Raw genomic sequence first — 24224 nt, forward strand, 5'->3', positions numbered from 1 at the left:
TCATCCAACCAATGGACCAAGGAGTGATCGTGGCAACGAAGAGGCTGTACCGATGGAAGTTCCTGGACGAGGTAATGGTTTTTCTCGAGGATAAGGTCGAGCGCAGGGAGGGACGGGACACGTGAGGCCAGCGGACTTCGGAAAACCTTCGCCGCTACAACATCAAGTATACCATTTACAACTTGGCCAGTGCATGGAAGGAAGTCCCTGTCAAGACTCTAAAAAATGGTTGGTCTCGTCTGGTTCTCGGAACGGATGTGGAGTACAATTTCCTAGGTTTTGACGTGGATGACTTCCATGCACGTCTACATGTGAATGGTGACGATGTTGATGTGGACGAAGTGCACGAGTGGTTGGATGATGATGAGGGCGATCTTGGGTATCAGACCATGTCTGATATCGAGATCGCATCTTCAGCTGCAGGTGTCAGTACCTAGCTTGAAGATTCCGACGAGGACGGCAATGATGATGTGAACTCCTCTTAGCATAACACTATTCCAGCCATCCCCAAGCTGAGCGCACTCTGGGAACACATAGAGTTCGTTCTGGACTACCTGGAACACTCGGACTGCGACAGGGAGATGGGGCCCTTGGGACTTGTGGAGGAACTGCGCGCTTTCAGGCAGCACATCATTAATCGCCAGAATCGTTGTTCCTTGCGTCAATCAACCATTGACAGCTTTTTCAGACCCGTGACCTCCGCTGTGCCCAGCCCTGGCTCCACAGCATTGCCTCCCCAAGACAGGCCCTCATCCTCCGAGCCATAGTCCAGCACATCAGGCACGGTGGAGTCACCACTTGACGTGAGTTTGTGCCTCTGTTCAGAGTCGTCTGCAGTGGGTACTCCATCACCACGACCCAGCAACGCACCCCTAGGCCACCTGCATCAGCTACTGTCAGACTCTGACAGTGAATAAACAGCAGGCACTCACCAGTAGACTACACAGGAATTTACAGTGTTGTGCAGTGAAAAAAAGTGCGTAGTGTTAAGAAATTAAAATTGTGAGTGCAAAGACTAAAGTGCAGAGTGCAACACTGATTTTATTGACGTTCAATGGAGCGCAAATTAGACTAGAGTGTGTAATGTTAAGAAAATGGATTTATGAGTGCAAAGACTTAAGTGCAGAGTGCAACATTTATTTCATTAAGGTGCAATGGAGCTCAAGTAAGACTAGAGTGCACAGTGTTAAGAGAATGGAATTCTGAGTGCAAATGACTAAGTTCAGTGCAAGACTTCATGTGCAGTGTACTGCAGGTGCTTCAGGTACTCCTTTTTACTGTCAGAGTCTGAGAGGAGGCAGGTTATTCATCGAGATGGCCAGGGACTTGTTGTAAGTACTGTACCCAGAATGTTTCATATTGTACTGTATTTTCCATACTTATCTCTAAAACCTCTTTTCACTCTTTAATATCCCTTGTTGGTGTGAATAGGGACTTAGGTGCTATGCATGTGCAGTAGGGAGGTGTTTTTCTGAGTTTGGCTTGGTTAGGGTCCATAAGTACCAGTCCAGGAGCCAGGGACTTGTTGTAAGTACCCAGAATGTTTAATATTGTATAAACTCACCTCTAAAACCTCATTCTCTGGTTCTTTTGCATGTATTTCAGTCTTTTATGTCCCTTATTGGTGTGATTTGGGTCTTAAATAGGTGCTATGCATGTCCAGAGGGAGTTGTATAGGTGTTTTTCTGAGTCAGGGTATGTTAGGGTCCATAAGTACAAGTCCAGGAGGCTGGGGCCTACTATCCGGACGGGACCACTTTCTGGACATGCTTTTGGCTCTATTTCATCAGAAAGTGGAGGGATTACTGTACTTTCTAGGCATGACAACTTGACTCACAGAAAATAACAGGGCAAACAGTAATGCACACGAACAAAGAGGGAGGTGCAAACTTGGAGCGACGGGAACATATGTTCCCACTCTTGCTTCTGGGCAAGCACTGACGTGCTGAATGTTTCACCACCTCCCGCCAACACCAGAGGAGTTGCCAGTTACTTCTTGACCAAAAAGTTCACTTGGTGGAGGTGGAAACACAAAACAAAGACAGACAACTCTCCCATAGCAATTCTCTGTGTAGGTCCTAAGTCAGTTTCCAGTGGGTGTACTCTCCCTCTCTTCCTAAAATGTGTGTTTCAAACATTCATGTTCATTTCCTCTCCAAACTTGAATATCCTTTCCTCTTCCTCATTTCTTGTACCATATGCATTCCCCCATGTATTCCTTCATATCCTTGAGCTGTTTCAACTATATAACCATATTAGTCCTCTCCCAAAACTTCAGTATTGTCATCCCCCATACCACTTATTACACTTATTAAGTCATCCCAAAATTTATCCTTCCCTACCTCATCCAAGCCTGCCTGTGGGGCATGTGCCGATATAAAAGCAACCAAATTTCTCACCAAACAAAATTTTCACTACTGTTATCTTTTATTCTTTAACTTGGCCATACTTCTGTCATTTAAGATGAGAGTGGCGCATGGTCAGGAAGACTAAAGTAAAAATTGTACAAACTGGTGTCGAATATGATCCATTGTTCTGAAAAATTTCTTTCCTTGTGCTTGGTCCCACCCTTGCTGTGTTACAACATTTTTTTGCATACATAAATGTCTTTGAAAATAATATATAGTTAGATGCAGCCATTAATTATTTTATAAAGTTATTTGAAATTTCACATCATTTTCAGGTGCAATTCTTGATGCAGGAGAGTCCCAAGTAGTGTTCCTTCCTCTAATGACTCATGATGCCAAGCTCCTTCCAGTCCACTTTCTCACACAGGCTGAGGTGAGTGCTTTATGAAATTTCCCACCTGTATGATAAATCTTTAGCTTAGTGCCATAAATTGTATGTACTCCAGTTGTACAAAGTTTTCTACATTACATTCATTCTCTCTCTCTGTTCTGTGAAGGCATGTTCTAGGAGGGATAGTCAGACCCCACGTACCACTTCAGAGATAACTCACTCAGACCAGGAAGGCTGAGACAGTGTGTGAACAACTCCACAAAATGTCAAGAAAACAGAGATATATTTTCAATGGTTTCTTTCAAACTGTCGGCAAATTAAACTTTTTAATAACATGGGTGATTTTTGCCTTTTGGCAGCATCACAAAACTAACACCTCAGATGCACAGTTCTTTCACAGTGGTCAGTTCTACTCATATATTCTTTAAGAGCTGCCTTTCAGCTCTCTTGTGGCTCTCTCTTTAAGTTTTATATTTCATAGATACAACAAGCCCCTCAAGTATGGGATTCATGTATCATACCAAGCCTTTCCTGATTTGGAAAGTGCATAATTGACACCATAACAGTCACTGTATATTTGGCTAATATTTCACAGAAATCCTTAATGTTGGTGTCCAGTATTTGTGACCTGAAATCAAAATACAGTAACCCCACATGACATTGAGCTAATTGAGGGAAAGCATGGTTTGTTAAACCCAAATTGATAATGGTGCCAGTCTGTCTCCATTATGTCTCACTTGCATAACTAGTCACCTGCTCTCAGTTCTACTCATATCCGTCATTCTGACTTTTAATAAACAACAAAATTTTCTCGGTGCCTTTAGCTTCTTCAGTGGAAAACAGTAAAATGCTTGCATAAGCATGCACTTAAATGCGCTGAGGTGACACCACCAGGCTATCACCTTTGTGTTTTGTAACTTAAGTAGCTTGTTGCCTGGATTTGGTTCTACTTATATCCATGTATCTTGGCAGCTACGTTGTGTGTCACCCTGCGTGTTGCCAGCAGTTCAGAAGGGTCGCATAGTGCGCCCTGTTTATCAACCATAGTTAGATATAGCCAGAGTTTGGTGGGCTCAGGAGCCCACCAAACAGGCGCTCAATAAATCCAAAATCGAATATATCGAGGCTCAGTAATGTGAGGGCTTACTATACAATGATCCCTTGGTTATTTTGCATAATTGTTACCAAGACTAGTGTGTGATAATGAAATTGCTTGATAGCGAAAGCACAAAACCTGTAGGATTTATCCAAATTGGTACCAGGCACCTCACTCGTAAACACAAATTTCCCTTTTTACAATAATGATGATGAAAAGGCGACAGAGACAGAAATTAAATTAAGTAAAAATGACGGTCAGAGCACAAGAGTAGCGTATCAGGCCATAAAGGAGTTAACTGGGACTGAAAGGAGAAGGAAGGAAATACCTGTACGAGATAGAAATGGTAATTTGATGACTAAAGATTTGGATATAAAAGGAAGATGGAAAGAGCACTTTGAATCTGTTCTAAATAGACCAATCCCAGCTGAAGAGGACATTTTGCCAGCCGAGAGAGATTTGCAGATAGAAACAGGGGATATAACTTTGGAAGAGGTAGCAAAATCTATAAAGGAGTTAAAGAATTTTAAGGCTCCAGGTGAGGATGGAATATTCCCTGAAATGCTTAAGGTGGAAAATGACGAGTTGATGAATGCGCTTTTGAAACTTTTTAATGTGGCTTGGGATAATGGTGGAATTCCAGAAGAGTGGAAAAATGGAGTGATTATAAAAATACCAAAAAAGGGAGATTTAAGTGTGTGTGGCAATTGAAGGGGGATAACTTTGACACCTGTAGTTGCAAAAGTCTTTTCCAAAATCTTGTTGAACAGAATAGAGCCAGTAATTGATAAAATTTTAAGAGAAGAACAAGCGGGATTTAGAAAGGGTCGAGGTTGTAATGATCAGATTTTTATTGTAAGGCATCTAATACAACAAGCTAATGAGATGAAAATGCCACTTAACATGTGTTTTGTGCATTTTGAAAAGGCGTTTGATAGTGTTTCACGTGGAGCTATGTTGAAAATTATGAGATGCTATGGTATACCAGAAAAGTTTGTAAATATTATTAGAAGCCTGCATGAAGGTACTTTTTGTAAGGTAATGGTGGGTGGTTCTTTAAAGGATCCATTTCAAGTTAGGTCAGGAGTGATTCAAGGAGGAGTTCTTTCGCCATTGTTGTTTGTTTTGGTTATGGATTATGTTATGAAAAAGGTTGTAAGGAGAACAGGTGCAGGAATTAACTGGACAGAAAATAAGAAGCTGATGGATTTGGACTATGCTGATGATATTGTACTGATTTGCGGAAGTATTTACGAGATGCAGAGGGTGCTCGATTGTCTGGTGGAGGAAGGAGAAAAAGTGGGATTGGTAATAAATTGTGGAAAGACTGAAATTATTAATATGAACGTGGAGAACCAAATCGATTGTGTAATTGGGAATAATGTGGTGAAGAATGTAGAAAACTTTAAATATCTGGGAACGATTGTATCATCTAATGGATCATTAAACAATGAAATTGAGGAGAGGATTAGACAGGCTTGGCGAGCTGTTGGAATGTTGAAATCTGTTTGGAATAATAATATGCTTTCGGTACATACTAAAGTTAAAATTTACAAGTCCATGGTTAGACCAATTTTAATTTTCGGGCATGAGTCATGGTTGCGGAAGTATTTACGAGATGCAGAGGGTGCTCGATTGTCTGGTGGAGGAAGGAGAAAAAGTGGGATTGGTAATAAATTGTGGAAAGACTGAAATTATTAATATGAACGTGGAGAACCAAATCGATTGTGTAATTGGGAATAATGTGGTGAAGAATGTAGAAAACTTTAAATATCTGGGAACGATTGTATCATCTAATGGATCATTAAACAATGAAATTGAGGAGAGGATTAGACAGGCTTGGCGAGCTGTTGGAATGTTGAAATCTGTTTGGAATAATAATATGCTTTCGGTACATACTAAAGTTAAAATTTACAAGTCCATGGTTAGACCAATTTTAATTTTCGGGCATGAGTCATGGTACAGTACAATTGCAACAGATCAGAGAGTATTAGGATTTGAGAATAAAATACTGAGAAGGATTCTTGGGGTAAAGTGGCAAGACAGAGTTACAAATGAAAGAGTAAGGGATATTACGAGAGTGGAACCAGTTAATGAATATGTGAGACTGTCTCGCTGGAAGTGGCTGGGGCATATATGCAGAAAAGAAGGTTGTTTAATACAGGATGTGCCAGAGTGGATTGCTAGAGGAAGAAGAGGTAGAGGTAGGCCGAGGGAAACCTGGTTGAGGACAATGAAAAAAGAAGCAGGAGAGGAGTGTTGGTGGGACCTGAAGGAGATGGCAAGAGACAAATATTGGTGGAGAGAGTTCATTGAGGCCCTATGCATCCCATGGGGTGCCACAGGAAATGATTGATTGATTGATTGACAATAATTTATATCCACTAAATACATACATAATGTTATGGTAAATATCAGAAATGCACATAGGCATAGTTAGGTTAATAGAAGGTGATGAAAGGGCACAGTAAGGAAGAAACACATAACATTGAGAGATCTGAGATGAGCTTAAAGTAAGGAGTTCTGAGGTTAAGGGGTGGAGAGATGGTGGTCTCTACCACCTGGGATTAACTCCTTGAATAGGATCTCACCTTTAACTCCCTGAGAGCCATCAGAAACCACAGATATTTCACCATCATTGTCAGCAGAAACCAAGACAGGTGAGCAATAACAATATTTTGTAGCCAAAAAATGCATGATAACAGCATAAGTGCAAATTTTCATCCCCAGTTTATGACTGAGGTCTCAGAACAGTGTGTCTCTGATATACAAAAAACTGAAGACAAAGTTTTGACTATTGCAGCCAAGTTTGGTGTTGCAGTGAACAATCAACAGTGAAGCAATGTAGAAAGCTAAATTATAAAAATTTAAAAGAGGCTAGTTATAAATGGTGCCTATAACAGCATTCAGCAGGTGTTGGAGTTAGAGGCATTGAAACAAGCATCTGTTGAACATCTGGCAGAACATATTGAATATGAGGGTTGTAAGACCAGTGCTGGGTGGCTGTGTCTATCTATCTATATACCTAGGCTGCTTCCCCCAAGGAAAGGGAGGTAGCCGAGACAGGACGACTCACTCTCCATTTACTCATCCATTCAAACACATTCATTCGCATCTTAGCCCCAAAGGGGAGAACGGACAGATCCTCACCGCATCACACCGCACAAGGGTCAACTGCGCAATGCAATCAGTGACATCCACAGCAGGGCCCGACAGCAGAACTGGTTTACCCCTGCCACATCATAACAGACCCATCCCCTTACCCGCACCTGACCTGACTAGCTGATCAGACCAAATGCGGGAGAATATCCCCTCAGGGCTGCGTCATCACTTATTCATTCACAATTTCTCTCCATTTATTTCTGTCACGCACAGCCACTCTTCCTTGCTCAACAGACATCCCTCTCGCATCCAGCGCTCTCTTCACACTGTCCATCCATCCTATTCGTGGTCTTCCTCTCAGTCTTACACCTCTCACATCAGATCTAGTTATCTTTTTCACCAATCACTCATTATCCATTCTCTCCATATGCCCAAACCATTGCAACACCCTCTGCTCAACTCTACCAGCCATCTCCCGAACAACTCCAGTTCTCCTTCGCACTTCATCATTTCGCACTCGATCCATACGCGTCACTCCACACATACTCCTCAGACATCTCATCTCCATTACATTCAAACTTTTCCTCTCTGCTACACCCATATTCCATGTTTCAGCCCCATATAATGCAGTCGGTACCACAACACCCTCATACAGCCTTCTCTTTACATCCATTCTAAGCGAACGACATTTAAACACTTTTTCATTCCTCCCAGCACCTTTCCTACTTCATTTATTCTAAACTTCACTTCTGCATCTATTCTTCCATCCACAGCAGCATGTGACCCTAGATATTTAAAACAATCTACCTCCTCAAGCAACTCACCATTCAAAACTATATTCATCCCCCTACCATCTATCAACGTCGTACACTTCATCACTTTACTCTTATTCTCATTTACTTTCAATTTCCTCCTTTCACACACCCTTCCAAACTCCTCTACCAACTGTCTCAATCTCTCCTCTGAATCAGTCACCAGTGCAGTATCATCTGCAAACAGCAGCTGCTTCAGATTCCACTCTCCTCCATCAACATTTACCAGACTCAGACCACCTAAAACTCTTACATTCACCTCCCTTACAACACCATCCATGTAAATATTAAACAACCGAGGCGACATCACACATCCCTGTCGCAGCCCCACTCTCACGGGAAACCAATCACTCACAGCATTTCCCACTCTTACACACGCTCTACTATTTACATAAAAACTTTTCACCCCTTTTAGTACCCTACCATCAAGTCCATACAATCTTAAAACAGTCCTCAAAGCCTCCCTATCAATTCTATCATACGCTTTCTCTAAATCCATAAATGCCCAAAACACATCCTTGCCTTTCGCTAAATACTTTTCACACACTTGTCTCACAGCAAACACCTGATCAACGCATCCCCTCCCTCTCCTAAAGCCACACTGCTCATCACTAATCACTCCCTCTGTACCCTCTCTAACTCTCATAATTAACACTCTACCATACGCTTTACCTACAACACTCAACAGACTTATACCCCTAAAGCTAGTACATTCATACTTATCACCCTTGCCTTTATACAACGGGACCACACAAGCACTTGCCCAGTCAATTGGCACCATACCTTTCTCAAAGCACACATTCAATAATCTTACTAACCAGTCAACAATAGTCACTCCACCACCCTTCAGGCATTCCACAGCACACCCATCCATACCTGCAGCTTTCCCTGTTTTCATCTCCTTTACTGCCTTCTCCACTTCCTCCTTCGTGATCAAAGAATCATTCAACTCTCCCAACACATTTATTCCTTGCACCCTTCTATCTGCCACAATCTCAGCCACCCTTTCCTCCTCAACATTTAACAATCTTTCAAAATACTCTGCCCATCTCTTCCTTACTGCATCCATCTCAATTAACATCCTTCCATCCTTTGCTTTTACTCGTTCTTCCTTCCCAGACTCTCCCTTTCGCACTCTTTTCACCTCCTTCCAAAACATTTTCTTGTTCTGTTGAAAATTCTCTGTCAGCCGCCTACCCCACCTCTCATCTGCTGCCACTTTAGCATCACGCACAGCCCTTCTCGCTCTATTCCTCTTTTCCTTATACCTTTCATATGACATCTCATCCTTCCTCTGCAGCCACACTTCATATGCACGTCTCTTCTCAGCCACAGCCATACTTACTTCCTCGCACCACCATTCACTTCCTTTTCTTACACCACCACCCACACGTCTCACACCACACACCTCTTCTGCATGCCCCACCACAGCACTCTTAAACAACTGCCATTCCTCCTCCATGCTGCCATTTTCCCGATCTTTCACTGCGTTCCACTCATCTTTCAATTTCTCCTGATACTCTATCTTTTTCTCTCTTTTATCCAACTCACTCACTTTCAAAACCTCCCTGCCACACCTAACCCTCCTAGCTCTCACCCATCTCTTACCTACTCTTAACTTTCCCTCCACCAGGTAGTGGTCAGACATACCTCCACCCTCCCCTCTCAGAACTCTCACATCCAACAATCTTCCTATTACATTCCTAGACACAACCACATAGTCCATCAAGGCTCTATCAACAACCCTTCCACCCTCTTGTCTCACCCATGTGTAGATTTGGAAAAACACATAACATTTTGAATTACAATTTAAGGTGAACAAAACACTTTGGGGGGCATCAAAATTTATTTGCTTTCACTCCGATAGCCTCCCCCCCCCAATAATCCAAGTTAGAGGGGTTTTGATGTTTTTTTTTTTAAAGATACAGTATCACAAATTTACAAGGATAAACAGATTCCATAACAGTTAACTATTATTACAGACCCTTTTGTTTTTCATATTTTCGTTTTAAAGATATTTTTAATTTGACTAATGACTTCAGTTTATGAGAGTTTATAAATACGGCCCCCTGTCAGGCGATCAATGCCACCCGCACCCCAACCTCCAATCAGCTGTTACTGTTATGGTGGTACCATTCTTAACTGGCGGTTTGGGTGGGGCACCAACCTCTGTACAGTGTTGCCATGTTTTCCATACCTGCGATGCCCCCCTCTCTCTCTCTCTCTCTCTCTCTCTCTCTCTCTCTCTCTCTCTCTCTCTCTCTCTCCTGGGGGGAGATGTGCGTCACCCTTGGGAATTTTGTTTCTTTTATGAGTGACATAAACTTGTGCTTTCATTTCTTCATTTTTTTTTATTATATCTAATTATATTTAAAAATATTATTGTTTTACATATGGCGCCAGATGACCTCATTATTGTGGTGCCATGATTTGTTTTCATTCAATCACTCTCTCCCTCCTTCGTTCCCTCCCTTCCTCCATCTCTCACTCAGCTGCACTCAACACTGCCCCTGGTCTGCCTCCCCCCCCCCTCTCTCTCTCTCTCTCTCTCTCTTGTCTGTGGTATTTTAGGATACATTTTGGTTATTTTCTTTTACGTTATAATGTACATATTGTAAATTTGACTTTATTTCCACACCACCCAGGAGGTAAAAGTCTTGGCGCGTCTTTTTTTTAAGAGTCCCCAAACAGGCCTAGGATAGACGAAGCTCTGGCCAGGTGGGACTGGGTGTGTGTGAGTGTTGCCTCTCACAAGGGTTTAATGTTTTTTTTTTTTTTTACAAAGAAATTGACATATTTTTTCTTATATTCCTGCACATTATCTTATAATTGTGACATTATTACCAACCCCAGAAATATGGTAACAGCCAATAAAAGTGACTACTTATTTTTAAGCAACACTGTAAAATATTTATGCCACGTTTCTGTATTGCCGTATAAATATTTTACGCATAATAAGTTTACTGTTCTTTCATATATTATAATACAGACGTTACCATTATATTCTTATGTGTTTATCTTATTGTGATGCCTATTACAGTACCCTCGCGTCCAGCGCAGTAATATTGTCATGCATGGGTCACGTGTTGGACCAAAAACGTGTTGGACTAACAAAAGAGCTTATGGGGAAAAATTAATTATGTCAGCAACCCTCGGAAAAGTCACCCTAAATACCTACCATATACCTGTACATATATTGGTACTATTGTAATTATAATAAATGGTACTGTGCTATGAATGATAACTAACCCCTTAGGATAGTGTTGGTGGGCTTGCTGGGAATGGAAGGTGGTATCCAAGGCTGTAGTTAGTCCTACTGGGTCCCCAGAGGATGGCTGCTCGCGTCACTAGCGGGTAATGGCTGTTGCTCCTCCTCAACCTCCCTCATAAATCCTTCGAAATCACACTCAGAATCACTATCTTCGTCCATTAATCCTCGGCAAAGTACATGCTTCTCACACTGTTGCCAGAGCCCCGTCTCGTGACTGTGGAAAGTGATCGCTGTTGCCGACTCGGTAGAGAATAAGGAGAAGCAACTTTGTTTATAAACTGGTATGCACGCCGATGAGAAGGGTTTCAAAACGATTGATATTTATTCTAAAATATTAATATGTATTCAGTGTCAGGCTAAATATTCAATGCTGTAGTACGATACATTCTCTGTCAAGTCGCCTGGGTTTTGGTCACACTGTTTTCCCCATCGTATCCTCAGCAGGAATCCATCCAGATGAATTCCAAATGCCCGTGGTATCGTCGGCAATTTTACCACGTTACCGTTCCGATTTACCATCGTATCCTCGGCAAACCTGGTATGAAGTGCCGTGTGATAGCCTTCGGCTGCCAGGATCTTACGTTTTTTATTATGATCACGTTGGCTTCATTCATGTCGTAGGCCTTGGCAATGTCAACTTTCCTCTCCCCTTTCTTCTTCCTCTCGATGCTTTCTAGCTTGGTGGCCTGAGGGAGGTGCCGATGCTTCTTGGGGTTCTCAGAAGGCTTCCTAGGCATCGTAAGCAGGGTAAAATGCAGTAACAAGGGCAGAAAATGCAGCAAGAAAAAAGCACCTTCCAATGCAATTATGCGACTGAGTGGCTCTGTGGCGGGAGAAATGTAAACAAAACATCACGTGACACCAGAAGCGTTTTTAATTGGGCGGCATCACGATCACGTCACGATAGCGGGCGGGGAAGGCTACTTGATCAGAAGTTTTTCATTGGCTATCATCATCATGGGAATGTTCAGTATGGCCGTGTTGGACCGGGGGTGATCGTGCTAGAGTGAAATCTGCGGATTTGGCCCACTTCTCGGAGCTCTGTGCGTGTTATGCTAACACACTCTTGTTGCAGTAATTAAATCGTATTAAATAATACTAATTAATTGTTCACCGTGCTGGACTCGAATCGTGCTGGACTAACGCGTGCTGGACGCGAGGGTACTGTACATATATCAGAGCCGTTCACATAGCGGGTATGGAACACGTGGCAACACTGTACAGAGGTTCGTGCCCCACCTAATCCGCCACTTAAGGTTGGTACCACCATAGTGATTTGTCAACATCCTGAGAGGGGTGTAATGCAGCAAGATTTCACTACATTTTGAGCAGTATACTGTACATTAGTCAGTTGTTTTGTGAGATTATCTTCAATAGCAGTGCTGCATGTTAAATTTAGAGTAAAAGTACCAATAGACTTGTGTATTTATTTACAAGTTATTCATCCATTCCATCCATTCTTCCATCATCCAGTCCTTTTTTTTTTTTTTTTTTTTTTGCCTCATCAGGGGCATAGAACATGGGGCTAGGCAATTCAGTCCCAGTATTTAGGCAAGGATAACCAGCTTCACTTATCCCTGGGTGGAATTGTGTCTACAGTAAACCCCAACCAGCCCTCAGGTATAAACCCTTACAAGCTCCATCCAGTTGGAGCACCTTAACCCTCAAGACCATTTTTTTTTTTTTTTTTTTTTTTTTAATGCAAGGAAGAAGGAATTAATGGCCATGAGCATGCAGACTGTTCCTTCCAAGAAAAAAACAAAAACAATACAAAAGAGACTCTAATTCAAGATCCATTCATTTGCAGATACCTGGACACACTGCATTTGAAAGACGGGAGATAATAGGAAGTATGAAATGCTTGTGGTGGATGGGGGCGCCCATCATCCACTCACTCTGTGTAGAGATGCCATGTGATCTCTACACTGAGTGACAAGCCAAATGGTTTCCTGTAGCCAGGAAACCATTTACTATGCTTTATGGTAACCATGTAACTGGGGGTTTCAGCTGGGGTAAGTGTCCCCCAGATTCCCCTATCCATAATCACTTAATCATGACATTTGTTTCAGAGACCCTCAAAGGGCCCAATACCTGCTCAGGGCCCTAACCAAATGGGCAGATTCGCATGGCCATGTGGAATGTGAAAGGTGTGAATGAGGAGAGCAAGAGGGTAGAAGTGGTGAATGTGTTCAAGAGTGCGAGATACGCCGTGATGGCATTGTGTGAAACAAAGATGAAAGGGTGTGAGGTAGAGGAGTGGGAGGGTGTGAAATGCATAAGATCGGGCATGAATAGGTGAGGAAGATGCAAGGAAGGAGTTGCTTTGTTGATGAATGAGATGTGGCAGAATGTAATGAGAGACTGCAAATGTGTCAGCTCGAGGTGTATGTATGTCAAGTTCAAGTTTGAGAAGTTGCAAGTGGCGGTGATTGTAACGTATGCACCGTGTGAGGACAGCAGTGAGAGAAAGAAAGACAGGTTTTGGGATGAGCTGGATGAAGTAGTGGGAGAAATGCCCAGGTCCTATAACGTTATTGTAATGGGTGATATGAATGGAGAGTAGGCACTGGTCCTGAGTATAACATAATGGGTTGTAATGGAATACCTGGAGAAAGTGATAATGGGAAGCAACAGAAGGATATGTGTCAGGAGAGGAGGTTGTGCATTTGTAACTCGTATTTCAAGCACAGAGATGCACATAAACATACGCGATATAGAGGGAACAGGAATCATGTTGAAAGAATCCTGATTGATTACGTGCTCGTAGAGAGGTCAATGCTGAGAATGGTTCCTGATACGAAGGTTGTGAGAAGACGGTGTGGAGGTCTGTCAGATCATATGATTGTGGTATGCAAGATCAAGCTGAGAGGAGTGAGGTGGATCAGGAGAGAGAGGAGCAGTCAGGGAGAAAGACTGAAAGTTGAGAAGTTATGGATCAAAGAAATGGCAGATGAATACAGGACCAAAGTAGGGGAGGAGTTAGAATCAGTGAATTGGAATGAAATGGATCTGGACTGAAATGGATCTGGACAGCCTCTGGAATGCATATAGGGATTGCTTAGTTAGAAATGCTCAAGCAGTGTGTGGTGTGGCAAGAGTAACAACGAAGAAAGGTACGGCATGGTGGGATGATGAGGTCAAGAGAGCAGTGGAGGAAACGAGGAAGAAGTGACTAAAGTGGTTACAGAACAGGGGTTCAGTTGAAATAAGAACTGAATACATTGAGAGCAAGAAGCACATAAAGAGACTAGTGAAAAAGAAAAAGAAGAGGTAAATGATGATCTCGGAAGAAAAATGAATGCAGACTACTTTGAAAATAGGAAGTTATTCTGGAAAAAGGTGCAGAAATGTAGAAGTGAAAGCAGTAAGAAATGTGATGGTGTGAAGGATCAAGGTGATAGATTATTAACCCATGAGGATGAAGTAAGGACCAGATAGAAAGAATATTTTGAAAGCTTGATGAATGGAAATAGAGAGAGCAGAGTGGCTGTAAACATGATTGGTTTTGGGGGTGTGCAGAGAAGGAATTCAGTGCCAGAAAATGTGACACACAGGTGAAGAGTGCTGTGAAGCAGCTGAAAAAATGGGAAAACATCTGGGGTTGATGAGATGTATGCAGAGATGATTAAGAGCAGTGGAGAGAGTAGAATGAAATGCGTGTTGGAGATATTTAAGAAGGCATGGATGAGTGAAACTGTTCCAGCAGAGTGGAAAAAGTCTGTGATTGTACCCCTGTACAAAAATAAAGGTGAGCGAAGTGAGTGCAAGAATTATCATGGCATAAGTTCATTGAGTGTAGTAGGGAAGGTATATGGAAGATGTATTAAACAGAAAGCAAGAGAGATCAGAAGCCCTAGTGAGTGATGAACACAGTGGGTTTAGGAGAGGCAGAGAATGTGTAGATCAAATATTTTCAGTGAGACAGATAGCAGAGAATGCTTGTGAGAAGGACCATAAGGTGTTTATGGCATTCATGGATTTGGTAAAAGCTTACGACAAAGTGGACAGAGAAGGATTGTGGAAAGTTTTGCCCATTTACAGTGTAGATGGTAAGCTGCTAGACGCCGTCAAGAGTTTTTCATGGGCATCTAAGTAAATGGTTCATGATCGATGTGGGCATGCGACAAGGTTCTGTAATGTCCCCATGGTTGTTCAATATATATATATGGATTGGGTGATGAGAGAAGTAAATACACGAGTAATGGAGAGGGGGATGGCATTGGTAATGAATGCTGATGGGATATCTCAAATTTGTTGTATGCTGATGATGCAGTACTACTTGCAAATGCCAGACAAGATCTTGGTAGGCTAGTGCAGAGTTTTGCTGATGTCTGTGAACGTCATGCCTTGAGAGTAAATGTAGAAATGAGTAAAGTGATGGTTATTGAGAGAGAAGGTGACTCCCAGTGTGATGTTACATTGAATGGAGAGAGACTGGATTTGGTGAGAGAGGTCAAGTACCTGGGTACAGTGATAGAAAAGAGAGGAAAATGTGCAAAAGAAGTGGAAAGTAGAGTGACACAAGGAAGAAAAGTGGCTGGTGCAATGAAGGCCTTGATGAGAAACAGAGGCTTGAATGTTGCAGCTGCACGAGGCTTACGTGAAGGAGTGTTAGTGCCAGCTTTAACATATGGATGTGAGACTATGGTGTGGCATGAAAATGAAAATTCAGGATTAAGAGCAATGGAGATGGGACTGCTGAGGAATGTGTGTGGAGTACAGAGGGTGGGTAGGATATGAAATAATGTGATTCATAAAAGATGTGGAGGGAGGAAGTGTGTGGACCCCAGAATCAAAGAGAGTGTCCTGAGATGGTATGGTCATGTGGAGAGAATGGTTAACAACAGAATGGTGAAAAAGGTATATCTGAGCGAATTTGAAGGAGGGAGGTGGCAAGGTAGGCCAAGGAGAATGTGGAGAGATATTGTGGATGAGTGTATGAGGAAGAGAGGTTTGGAAGTTGGTGAGGCTAGGGAACTGACAAGAGATCAAGCTGGCTGGATGAATGTTGTGAGGAGAAGTGCATGTTCAAGGATTTGGCACCCCTTTTTAACATGGCAGCATCCAGATTGACTCTGTTGGATACGTTTGTGTGAAACTACAGAACGTTGTGAATGTTTTTGGCGTATCCAATAGAGCTAGGATTCCGGGGGCTTGAATGATGAGTGAATGGAAGCATGGCCCATTAGATTGGGCAAATATGGGCTGTCTGGACATTGCTACTCTTCACCCTGCCCTAGGGTGAGAAAGAAGGTCTGGATGATGATGATGATGATGATGGGGAAATACAGACAGAGGGAGACAGTTCCAGTGTTGACCTGTTACATAAATGAAGGACTGGGAGTAACTATTAACTCTGGCATTAGAGAGTTGGACAGAAAAGGGATGAGAGTTTGTTGCTAGATGTGTACTATGCGCCCATCGTAAAGGTGGCAAAACAGGTACCACCCAGTGTAGTAAATGGTTTCCAGGTTGACAAGAAACCATTTGTTTTCCAATGTAGAGCCAGTGAAGGCCTTTAGAGTGGTCTACCTTCACATTTCAGGTTACATACAGTGTGTTTTTCATTGTGTTTATCATTGTTTGGTAGCTACAATTAAGGCCAGACTACTGTCAGGGTTAGCTTGGGGGGGGGCGGGGTGTCCTGGTCTTAAGCTGTGTTTCTATAGACTGTATTCCCATTACACAGATTTCTATAACACTGCAAATTAGCCATGTTATTGGCGAACTGGTTGTATGTGTCAGAAACGAGATGGAGTACCTGTGTGCATCTCTCACATCTACGCGAAGGGAGGGGTATGGAGAGCATCTGGAGAGTAATGTAGTTATAATTGTGTTAGTCAACTTACCACACGCAAACAAGTGCCAGCAGTCACCTCAGAACAGTGAATATACCATACTTACCAAAAAGATATATCAGGGTGCAGCTGGGACATCTTGGGGCCTAAGTGCAAAAAAACATTATGGACCCCTGACCCTTCAACCATAATGATAGTCCCTCATCCTCATGAAAGAAAATGGTGATGATAATTATAATAATAATTTTTATTCTGAGAGTACAGTAAAACCTCTACAATTTGGCATCCTTCAAATCGGAAACTTCTACAACTTGGGAAGGCTCCAAAATATTCATTTAAAAAATCAAAATTCAAAAATTCCCAAAAATGCACACGTGAGAGGAAGAGTCGGCAAAAATCCCCCCAACTCGGTAAGATGCCGAGTTGTACTGACAATCAGCAAGAGTAACCCGGCATCACATGTGCATGGGGATGTAAACGAAGCCTGTTGTGCGCCACATGTGGGCCAGTTTGCCTTCGTCTGCCACCCGTATTGCATTCTCTCCTCACTCGTTCTGCTTGTGACTAAGTGTTACGCACTCTTAACTGGATTGTACTTGCAGAAGTTAACCATGGTGTCTCCCAGTGCTACCCCAGTGTTTAGTGAATAAGTTCTGTACAGTAATGTTTAGGAGTTTAGTCTTTAGTTCCCCAGCATAGTACAAGTCATAAATACATTACGGTATGGCTTTTATAGTGTTCATTGTGCTTTACATAGTGTACAATGTCAAGCACAGTACAGTAAAGATGTGCCCGAAAGTGATCTTGAGCCCCCTTAACACCTCCAAAAACTACCAAAAGTCCTCCTCCATGCCTGCACTACACCTTGCAACTGCGTGGAATCATGGTAAGCAGCTTTTACTGTTTATTGTAAAAACGTTTAATTTTTTTCCATTTTTTCCTTTTTTTTGTGTGTCTGTGTGCTGGGGGGTTGAAAGTTACCTGTCTCCAGGTACAAAAACCCTTGATCTAGTCTAGATTTCAGTCACTAGAGGCGTAAGTTGCAGGAGGTTGGGGCTGGCAACGAGCCAGTGAGCAAGTGTCTTACAGGTGCCATTTTTGTCATCCTCCCACTTGATCAGTGACACGTGTCCTGCTGCACCATGCAGCACCAGTCTGCACGAAAAGACTGTACTGTGAACATGCTGTTCCTTGTCATCAGCTTTATTACATTATATGATCAAAAAGTACTCACTGGAATGAGTTCCTCTGATAGTGAAGATAGAGAGCAAGGAAAAGTGCATGTCACCATTGTACTGTAATACAGTATTTTTATTCTTTTCCTAGTCAGTGTGTTCATAAAGGTCATCTTTTTGAGGTATAGATATATAGCATGAGTAAGTTTTAGTCATTAAAAAAAAAGAAAAAATTAGCTAGGACCCATTTAAAAATTTTATTTTTCTGTATTCTTCCTGATGATGTTTTAGAACACATACTTGTCCCTGTCAGCATTACTTTTATGAGGACAATGTAGCTGAGATTGTAAAGTGAAAAAAGAAGCAAACAAACAAATAAAAGATACTAAATTGTTATAGAACACTAAATTATTATGTTCTATTTTGTTTTGTTTCGTTTTTGAAGACTCCAACATGCTTGCATGCATCGGCCTTGGTCACGTAATTACAGATCTCCATGCTGCTCGATCTCTGGCAACTTCCCTGTTTAGTCCCTTATCCCTGAGGTCACACTCAATGACCTCGTCCCAAGTTTTTTTCGGTCTAGCTCTTGCTACCCTACCCCCAAAATTAACACATCTCACTTTCTGCACCCAATTATCATCTCCTATCCTCTCCACATGCCTAAACCATCTCAGTCTACCCCTCCTGATCACAACACCAATACACTCCAGTCCCATCCTACCTCTCAACTCTTCCATCATAAACTTAGCTCCCCCAGGCCTCGCACCCAGGGACACTTTGCACATCCACCTAATCATGTGCCATTTCTGTACATTTGAGCCCATGAATATCCTCTTCCTTAACTGCCCAGGTCTTACTCAGGGACACTTTGCACATTCACCTAATCATTGCCATTTCTGTAAGTTTGAGCCTTTGAATATCCTTTTCCTTAACTGCCCAGGTCATACTACCATACAACGTTGCACTTCCAACACATGCCACATACAAAGATCCCATAGCATGGAGAGAGAGCCCTCTCAGTGTCAGGAGAGGCAATAGCTCCCTGAACTTTTTCCAACCACCACTCATTCTAGCCACAGAGCTAGCTCCAGCCCCACCTCCAGCACATAACATGTCTCCCAAATAACAAAACTCTTCCACCCACTCGAAAGACTCACCAGAAAGTTCAGTCCTTTCACGCCTGGCAATCTCCATGTGCTGTCTTGATACACAGCACACATGAAATTATACCAAATCAAAAAGTGCTTGAGCCAACATTTCTTTTGGTTACATTGTATATACTTTTTTTAAAAGTACCAGAACCATACAGAAATGTTTTGTATACTAAACATTTACCTTAAATTAGTCAAAACTATGTATTTGCAATTACACCCTTCTAGTTACGAGTGCTTTATATTCTTTCCCTTGTGTGGGGGTAATCCAGATTGTGTGGTACCGAAGAGTACCTGTCTTTACTACATAGTAGCACCAGTGTGCTCCTGGCTTGCTCTGTGGTGCCTCCCTGGGTCTGGACCCTTTGTGTTGGTGCCATTAACCCTTCTGGGCACGTTGATGCAATTCGCGGTCCTTGAGTGTTTCTTGGTAAAAGCACAGAGACACGAATCGAGTCCCTATCTATCTATCTATAGCCCGACGCCCTAATCCCGCAAAGGGTGGCCGCAGACAAAACGCCTCCAAGTCACTCTGTCACCCACCATTTGACTCCCCTCCCCCCAACTCACCCCCCCCTCCCTCATATACCTCTCAACTCCATCCCTCCACCTCATCCTCGGTCTACCCCTCCCTCTCCCTCCCTCCACCTCACCTACATACACCCTCTTAGTCAGTCTTTCATTCTCCATCCTCTCCACATGTCCAAACCACCTCAGTGTATTTCTCCTAATCTTTTCAACCACATCCACATCTACCCCACAACGTTCCTTCACTTCTTCATTCGTCAACCTGTCCCTCCATGTCACTCCACATGCTCCTCTCAAGTAACTCATTTCCACTGCTCTCACTCTTGACTTGTTCCCCTCTTGCAAGGTCCACGCCTCGCTTCCATACGTCAGGGTAGGGATCACAATACCATCATGCAGTGACTTCTTAACTTCCATACTCACCTCCCTATTTCTCATCACTGCTTTCAGTGTGCCAACAACCTTCCTTCCCTGCTGTACCCTTTCACGTACTTCATCCCCCAAAGTTCCATCCTTACTCATCACACTACCCAAGTACTTGAATGCACTCACATTCTCCATATCCTCACCATCCAACCTCACTGCACACTCTGTGACTTCATTCCTCTCAAACACCATAACTTTACTTTTGTTTACATTAACTTTCAGCTTCCTCCTCCTACACACTGTCCCAAATTCATTCACCAAACCTTGCAACTCCCATTCATCTTCACTCAACAATACTGTATCATCAGCAAACAGCAACACCGGAAGCTTCCAAATCTCACCCTCATTCATTAGGGCCACCCCGACATCCACTGCCCTACCTTGTACCTCCTTTACGACCCCATCCATATATATATTAAACAGCCATGGAGACATTACACACCCCTGTTTCAGTCCCACATTGAGATCAAAGAACTCACTCAGCTCACCATCCACTCGCACCGTAGCCATAGCTCCCTCGTACATACTCTTCACAGCACTCAACAATTTCCCCTCCACTCCATATATTCTTAATACCTTCCACATACCTTTCCTATCTATTCTGTCATAAGCTTTCTCCAAGTCCATGAAGGCAGCGTACACTTTCCTTCCCTTCTCTAGATACTTCTCCACTAAACATCTTAGAACAAATATCTGATCTACACACCCTTTTCCCTTCCTAAATCCCCCTTGTTCTTCTCCAACTAGCTCCTCTGTCATATGCCTAACCCTATCAATGAGTATTCTACCATATATTTTACCAGTCACACTAAGAAGGCAAATACCCCTATGGTTACCACATACTTCTCTCTCCCCTTTTCCTTTGTACAGAGGAACAATTATACCTGATTTCCAGTCCTCTGGAACCCTTCCCTCTTCCCAAGCCAATCTACACAACTTCCATATCCACTCCACAACAATCTCACCCCCATACCTAAGCATTTCACCACACACTCCATCAATTCCTGGGGCCTTTCCCAGCTTAATCTTCTTCATCGCTTCCACTACTTCCGACCTACTGATCTCTTCCTCCCTCCTCTCATCTCTTCTTCTCCCAGCCATTCCCCAACCACTTATACTCACACTGCTCTCACTCTCTACCTTCAACAAATCCTCAAAGTGCTCCTTCCATCTCCTCAATTTCTCTCTCTTCTCCACCAACAATCTATTATTCCTATCTTTCACTCCCCTACTATTTCCCCTTTCACACTGCCTTACTTTCTTTACCTCCTTCCAAAACAATTTCTTACTCTCCCTCCATTTCACACTCAGATTCCTCCCAAACTCTTCATCCACTTTCTTCTTACTCTCCTTCACCAGTCTCTTAACCTCCCTTCTCCTGCTCACATATACCTCTCTCTTCTCTCTCTCATCTTCTCCCCTACCTCTACTCGCCAACCATTCACCATATGCCTTCTTCTTTTGTTCCACAGCTCGTTTCACCTCATCATTCCACCATGCTGTCCCAAAGCAGAAAAAAATTTGCCAAAAATTAAGTCCGGCTGATTTGCATCAAATTTTGGTGCGTTCTAGCAGGCAAGTTTTGCGTCCAAAGTAAATACTTGGTAACACTGTGAACGATCTCATGGGACAGTGTTCATCAGTAATCCTCAGTATCTCATAACCAGCCAGGCTTAAGGGTAGCGCTGCGTCCGCCATCCCTTTAACTCCTCTATTTTCCCCCTCCCGCCCGAGGCAGAAGCCATGATTGAAATATTGTGAGTGTATAGTGTTTGTGACTCTACTGTGAAGTGATTGTGTCTGTGGAACATACAGTACATATATTGTTCGTAAAGCATTGGGGCCTGTTATGAGCCGTTAGGCCTAGAGGCAGGAGTCTTATTTGCTATAGCGGGGTTTGCCACTCTGCTTCACCCAGCCCCTAATGATGTGGGTATTTTACCTATATAATGAAGCCAGTGTTTATATTGTGTGAAACATATAGGGCCTGGATTAGTGTAATAATTGACCACCTTAGCAGGCGTTACGTACACCATGGAGATATGCCATAGGCGGTAAGGGAAGAGGCGGTCACGTACGCCATAGAGGAGGTTGGGACGGAATCATTATGATAGTGTTTTATATTGCCTATGGTTTAGTGTGAAATATGCATATAAAATAGTGCAACAAGTGTTCGTGGAGAAATATTGCGTGCATTGGCTGACTTAGCGCAAACCTAGCACAAGGATGAGAGACAACAAATATGCCACACAACCACAGACTTCAGTGAAAAGGTATTGTACCAGTTTCAACCTGTGCTGTATTGCGTATGGTTTAGTGTGAAATATACGCATGTCATGCAGCATGTGTTCGTGGAGATATCTGATGTATGCATCGCACGTGTTAGCGCAAACGTAGCGCAAGGAGGAGAGACAACAAATACGCCACACAACCACAAACTTCAGTGGAAAAGCATTGTACCATTCTCAGACAGTGATAGATTACTTATGGTTTTGTGTGAAATATTCGTATGTACTGCAGCGAGTGTTCATGGAGAAATATTGCCTGCATTGACTGACCTAGTACAGACATAGTGCAGGGAGGAGAGACAACAAATATGCCACACAACCACGTACTTTTCAATAAAAACCTATGGTACGGTTCTCACACAGTGCTATATTGCGTATGGTTTAGTGTGAAATATACATACATAGTGCACATACACACACACACACACACACACACACACACACACACACACACACACACAATGAAATAAAACAGCTCAAGAGGGAAAATAAGAGGTTGGAAGAAGAAAGAGACAAGATGAAAAGTAAATTAGATAAGTATTACTCTAAATCAAGGATGCAAGATGAGCACATTAAGGAAATCAAGGAACAACATAAGGGGTGGAAGAAAATTCAGGAGGAGGGAAATGCAAATTTGAAAGAGATTATAGAACAACAAAATAAGGAAAGGGTGGAGAAGGAAGTGGTTAGGGTACTGAGAAGTAGAGAAGCATTAGTCAGGGATGTAGCAGAGAAGAAGTGTGTAATAATTTCAGGAGTAAAAGAAAAATGTATGACAGTGAGATCAGAAAGAGAAAAAGAAGAACTGAGTAAGGTTAAAGAAATAATATCAGTACAGTAGTTATGGAGGGTAACAACGAAGCTCAAGAAGAGATTGAAGAAGTGTTTAGGTTAGGAAAGTACGAGGAAGGAGGGGTGAGGCCACTGAAGGTAAAGTTTAAGTCCCAGGTAATGGTAAATGAAATCATCAATAGAACTTGGAAATTATCAGACAAAGAGGGGTTCAAAAATGTTTGGATAAGGAGAGATGCAAATGAGGAAGAAAGAGCTAAAATAACGGAGTTAGTAAAGAAAGCAAAGGCAAAACACGAACAGAGAACGGAGGAAGAGAAGACAGTGTTTTATTGGAGAGTTATGGATCAGAAATTGAGGAAGTGGGTATAAAAAACAGCAACAAAAATTTGAAAGTGGCATATACTGATGTTGATGGTTTAATATCGGCTAGGTTGGAAATCAATGACTTCTTGAGGGTTCATGAACCTGATGTTATGTGCTTTGTAGAGACTAAATTAAGAGAGGATGTTGATGTCCATATGGGAGATGGTAAATACAAACTGTGGAGAAGAGACAGAAAAGAAAAAACGGGAGGAGGAGTGATGATAGCAGTGAAGAACAACATAAATGTAGATACTGTGGAAATGGGAGAGGGTAGGGCTGAAGTGATAAATATGAAACTAGAAACTGGAGAGAGTGGTGGGAGAGATATGGCAGTAGTATATGTTCCCCCTAAGACAAAAGCATGGAATGATGATGAATACCAGGAGATGTTAGTCACACATGGTTAATTATTTACAGAAAGTGATTGAGAAAAACAACACTATAATTTTAATGGGGGACTTTAATTGTATAGAGGTGAACTGGATAAAATTCTACGTATGTACATGAAATAACAATGTAACATCTTTGATCAAAATTCGTTATTACATAGACAGGAATATAATAGTTACTGTGCGCACATGACAAAAGTGCAGCACATGCATGGGTATCCAGTAGTTGTATGCGATTTACTTGGAAACTATGAGGTGTACGAAAAATCTGTGGATACAGGGGCGTAC

General features: G+C 42.4%; 1 protein-coding gene across 1 annotated transcript in view; it reads left to right on the forward strand.

Annotated features, from left to right (window-relative positions):
* Window positions 1-24224, forward strand: part of trbd (ubiquitin thioesterase trabid) — a 153605-nt gene that overhangs the window by 102772 nt on the left and 26609 nt on the right. Inside the window, exon 8 of the mRNA XM_080286386.1 lies at window positions 2684-2781. Coding sequence (XP_080142512.1) covers window positions 2684-2781 — 98 coding nt within the window. The remainder of the gene's footprint in view (window positions 1-2683; window positions 2782-24224) is intronic.

This window comes from Coenobita brevimanus, chromosome 111 (assembly GCF_032717465.1).
Source record: "Coenobita brevimanus isolate Jiangsu-jjx chromosome 111, ASM3271746v2, whole genome shotgun sequence".
NCBI classification, from domain to species: domain Eukaryota; kingdom Metazoa; phylum Arthropoda; class Malacostraca; order Decapoda; family Coenobitidae; genus Coenobita; species Coenobita brevimanus.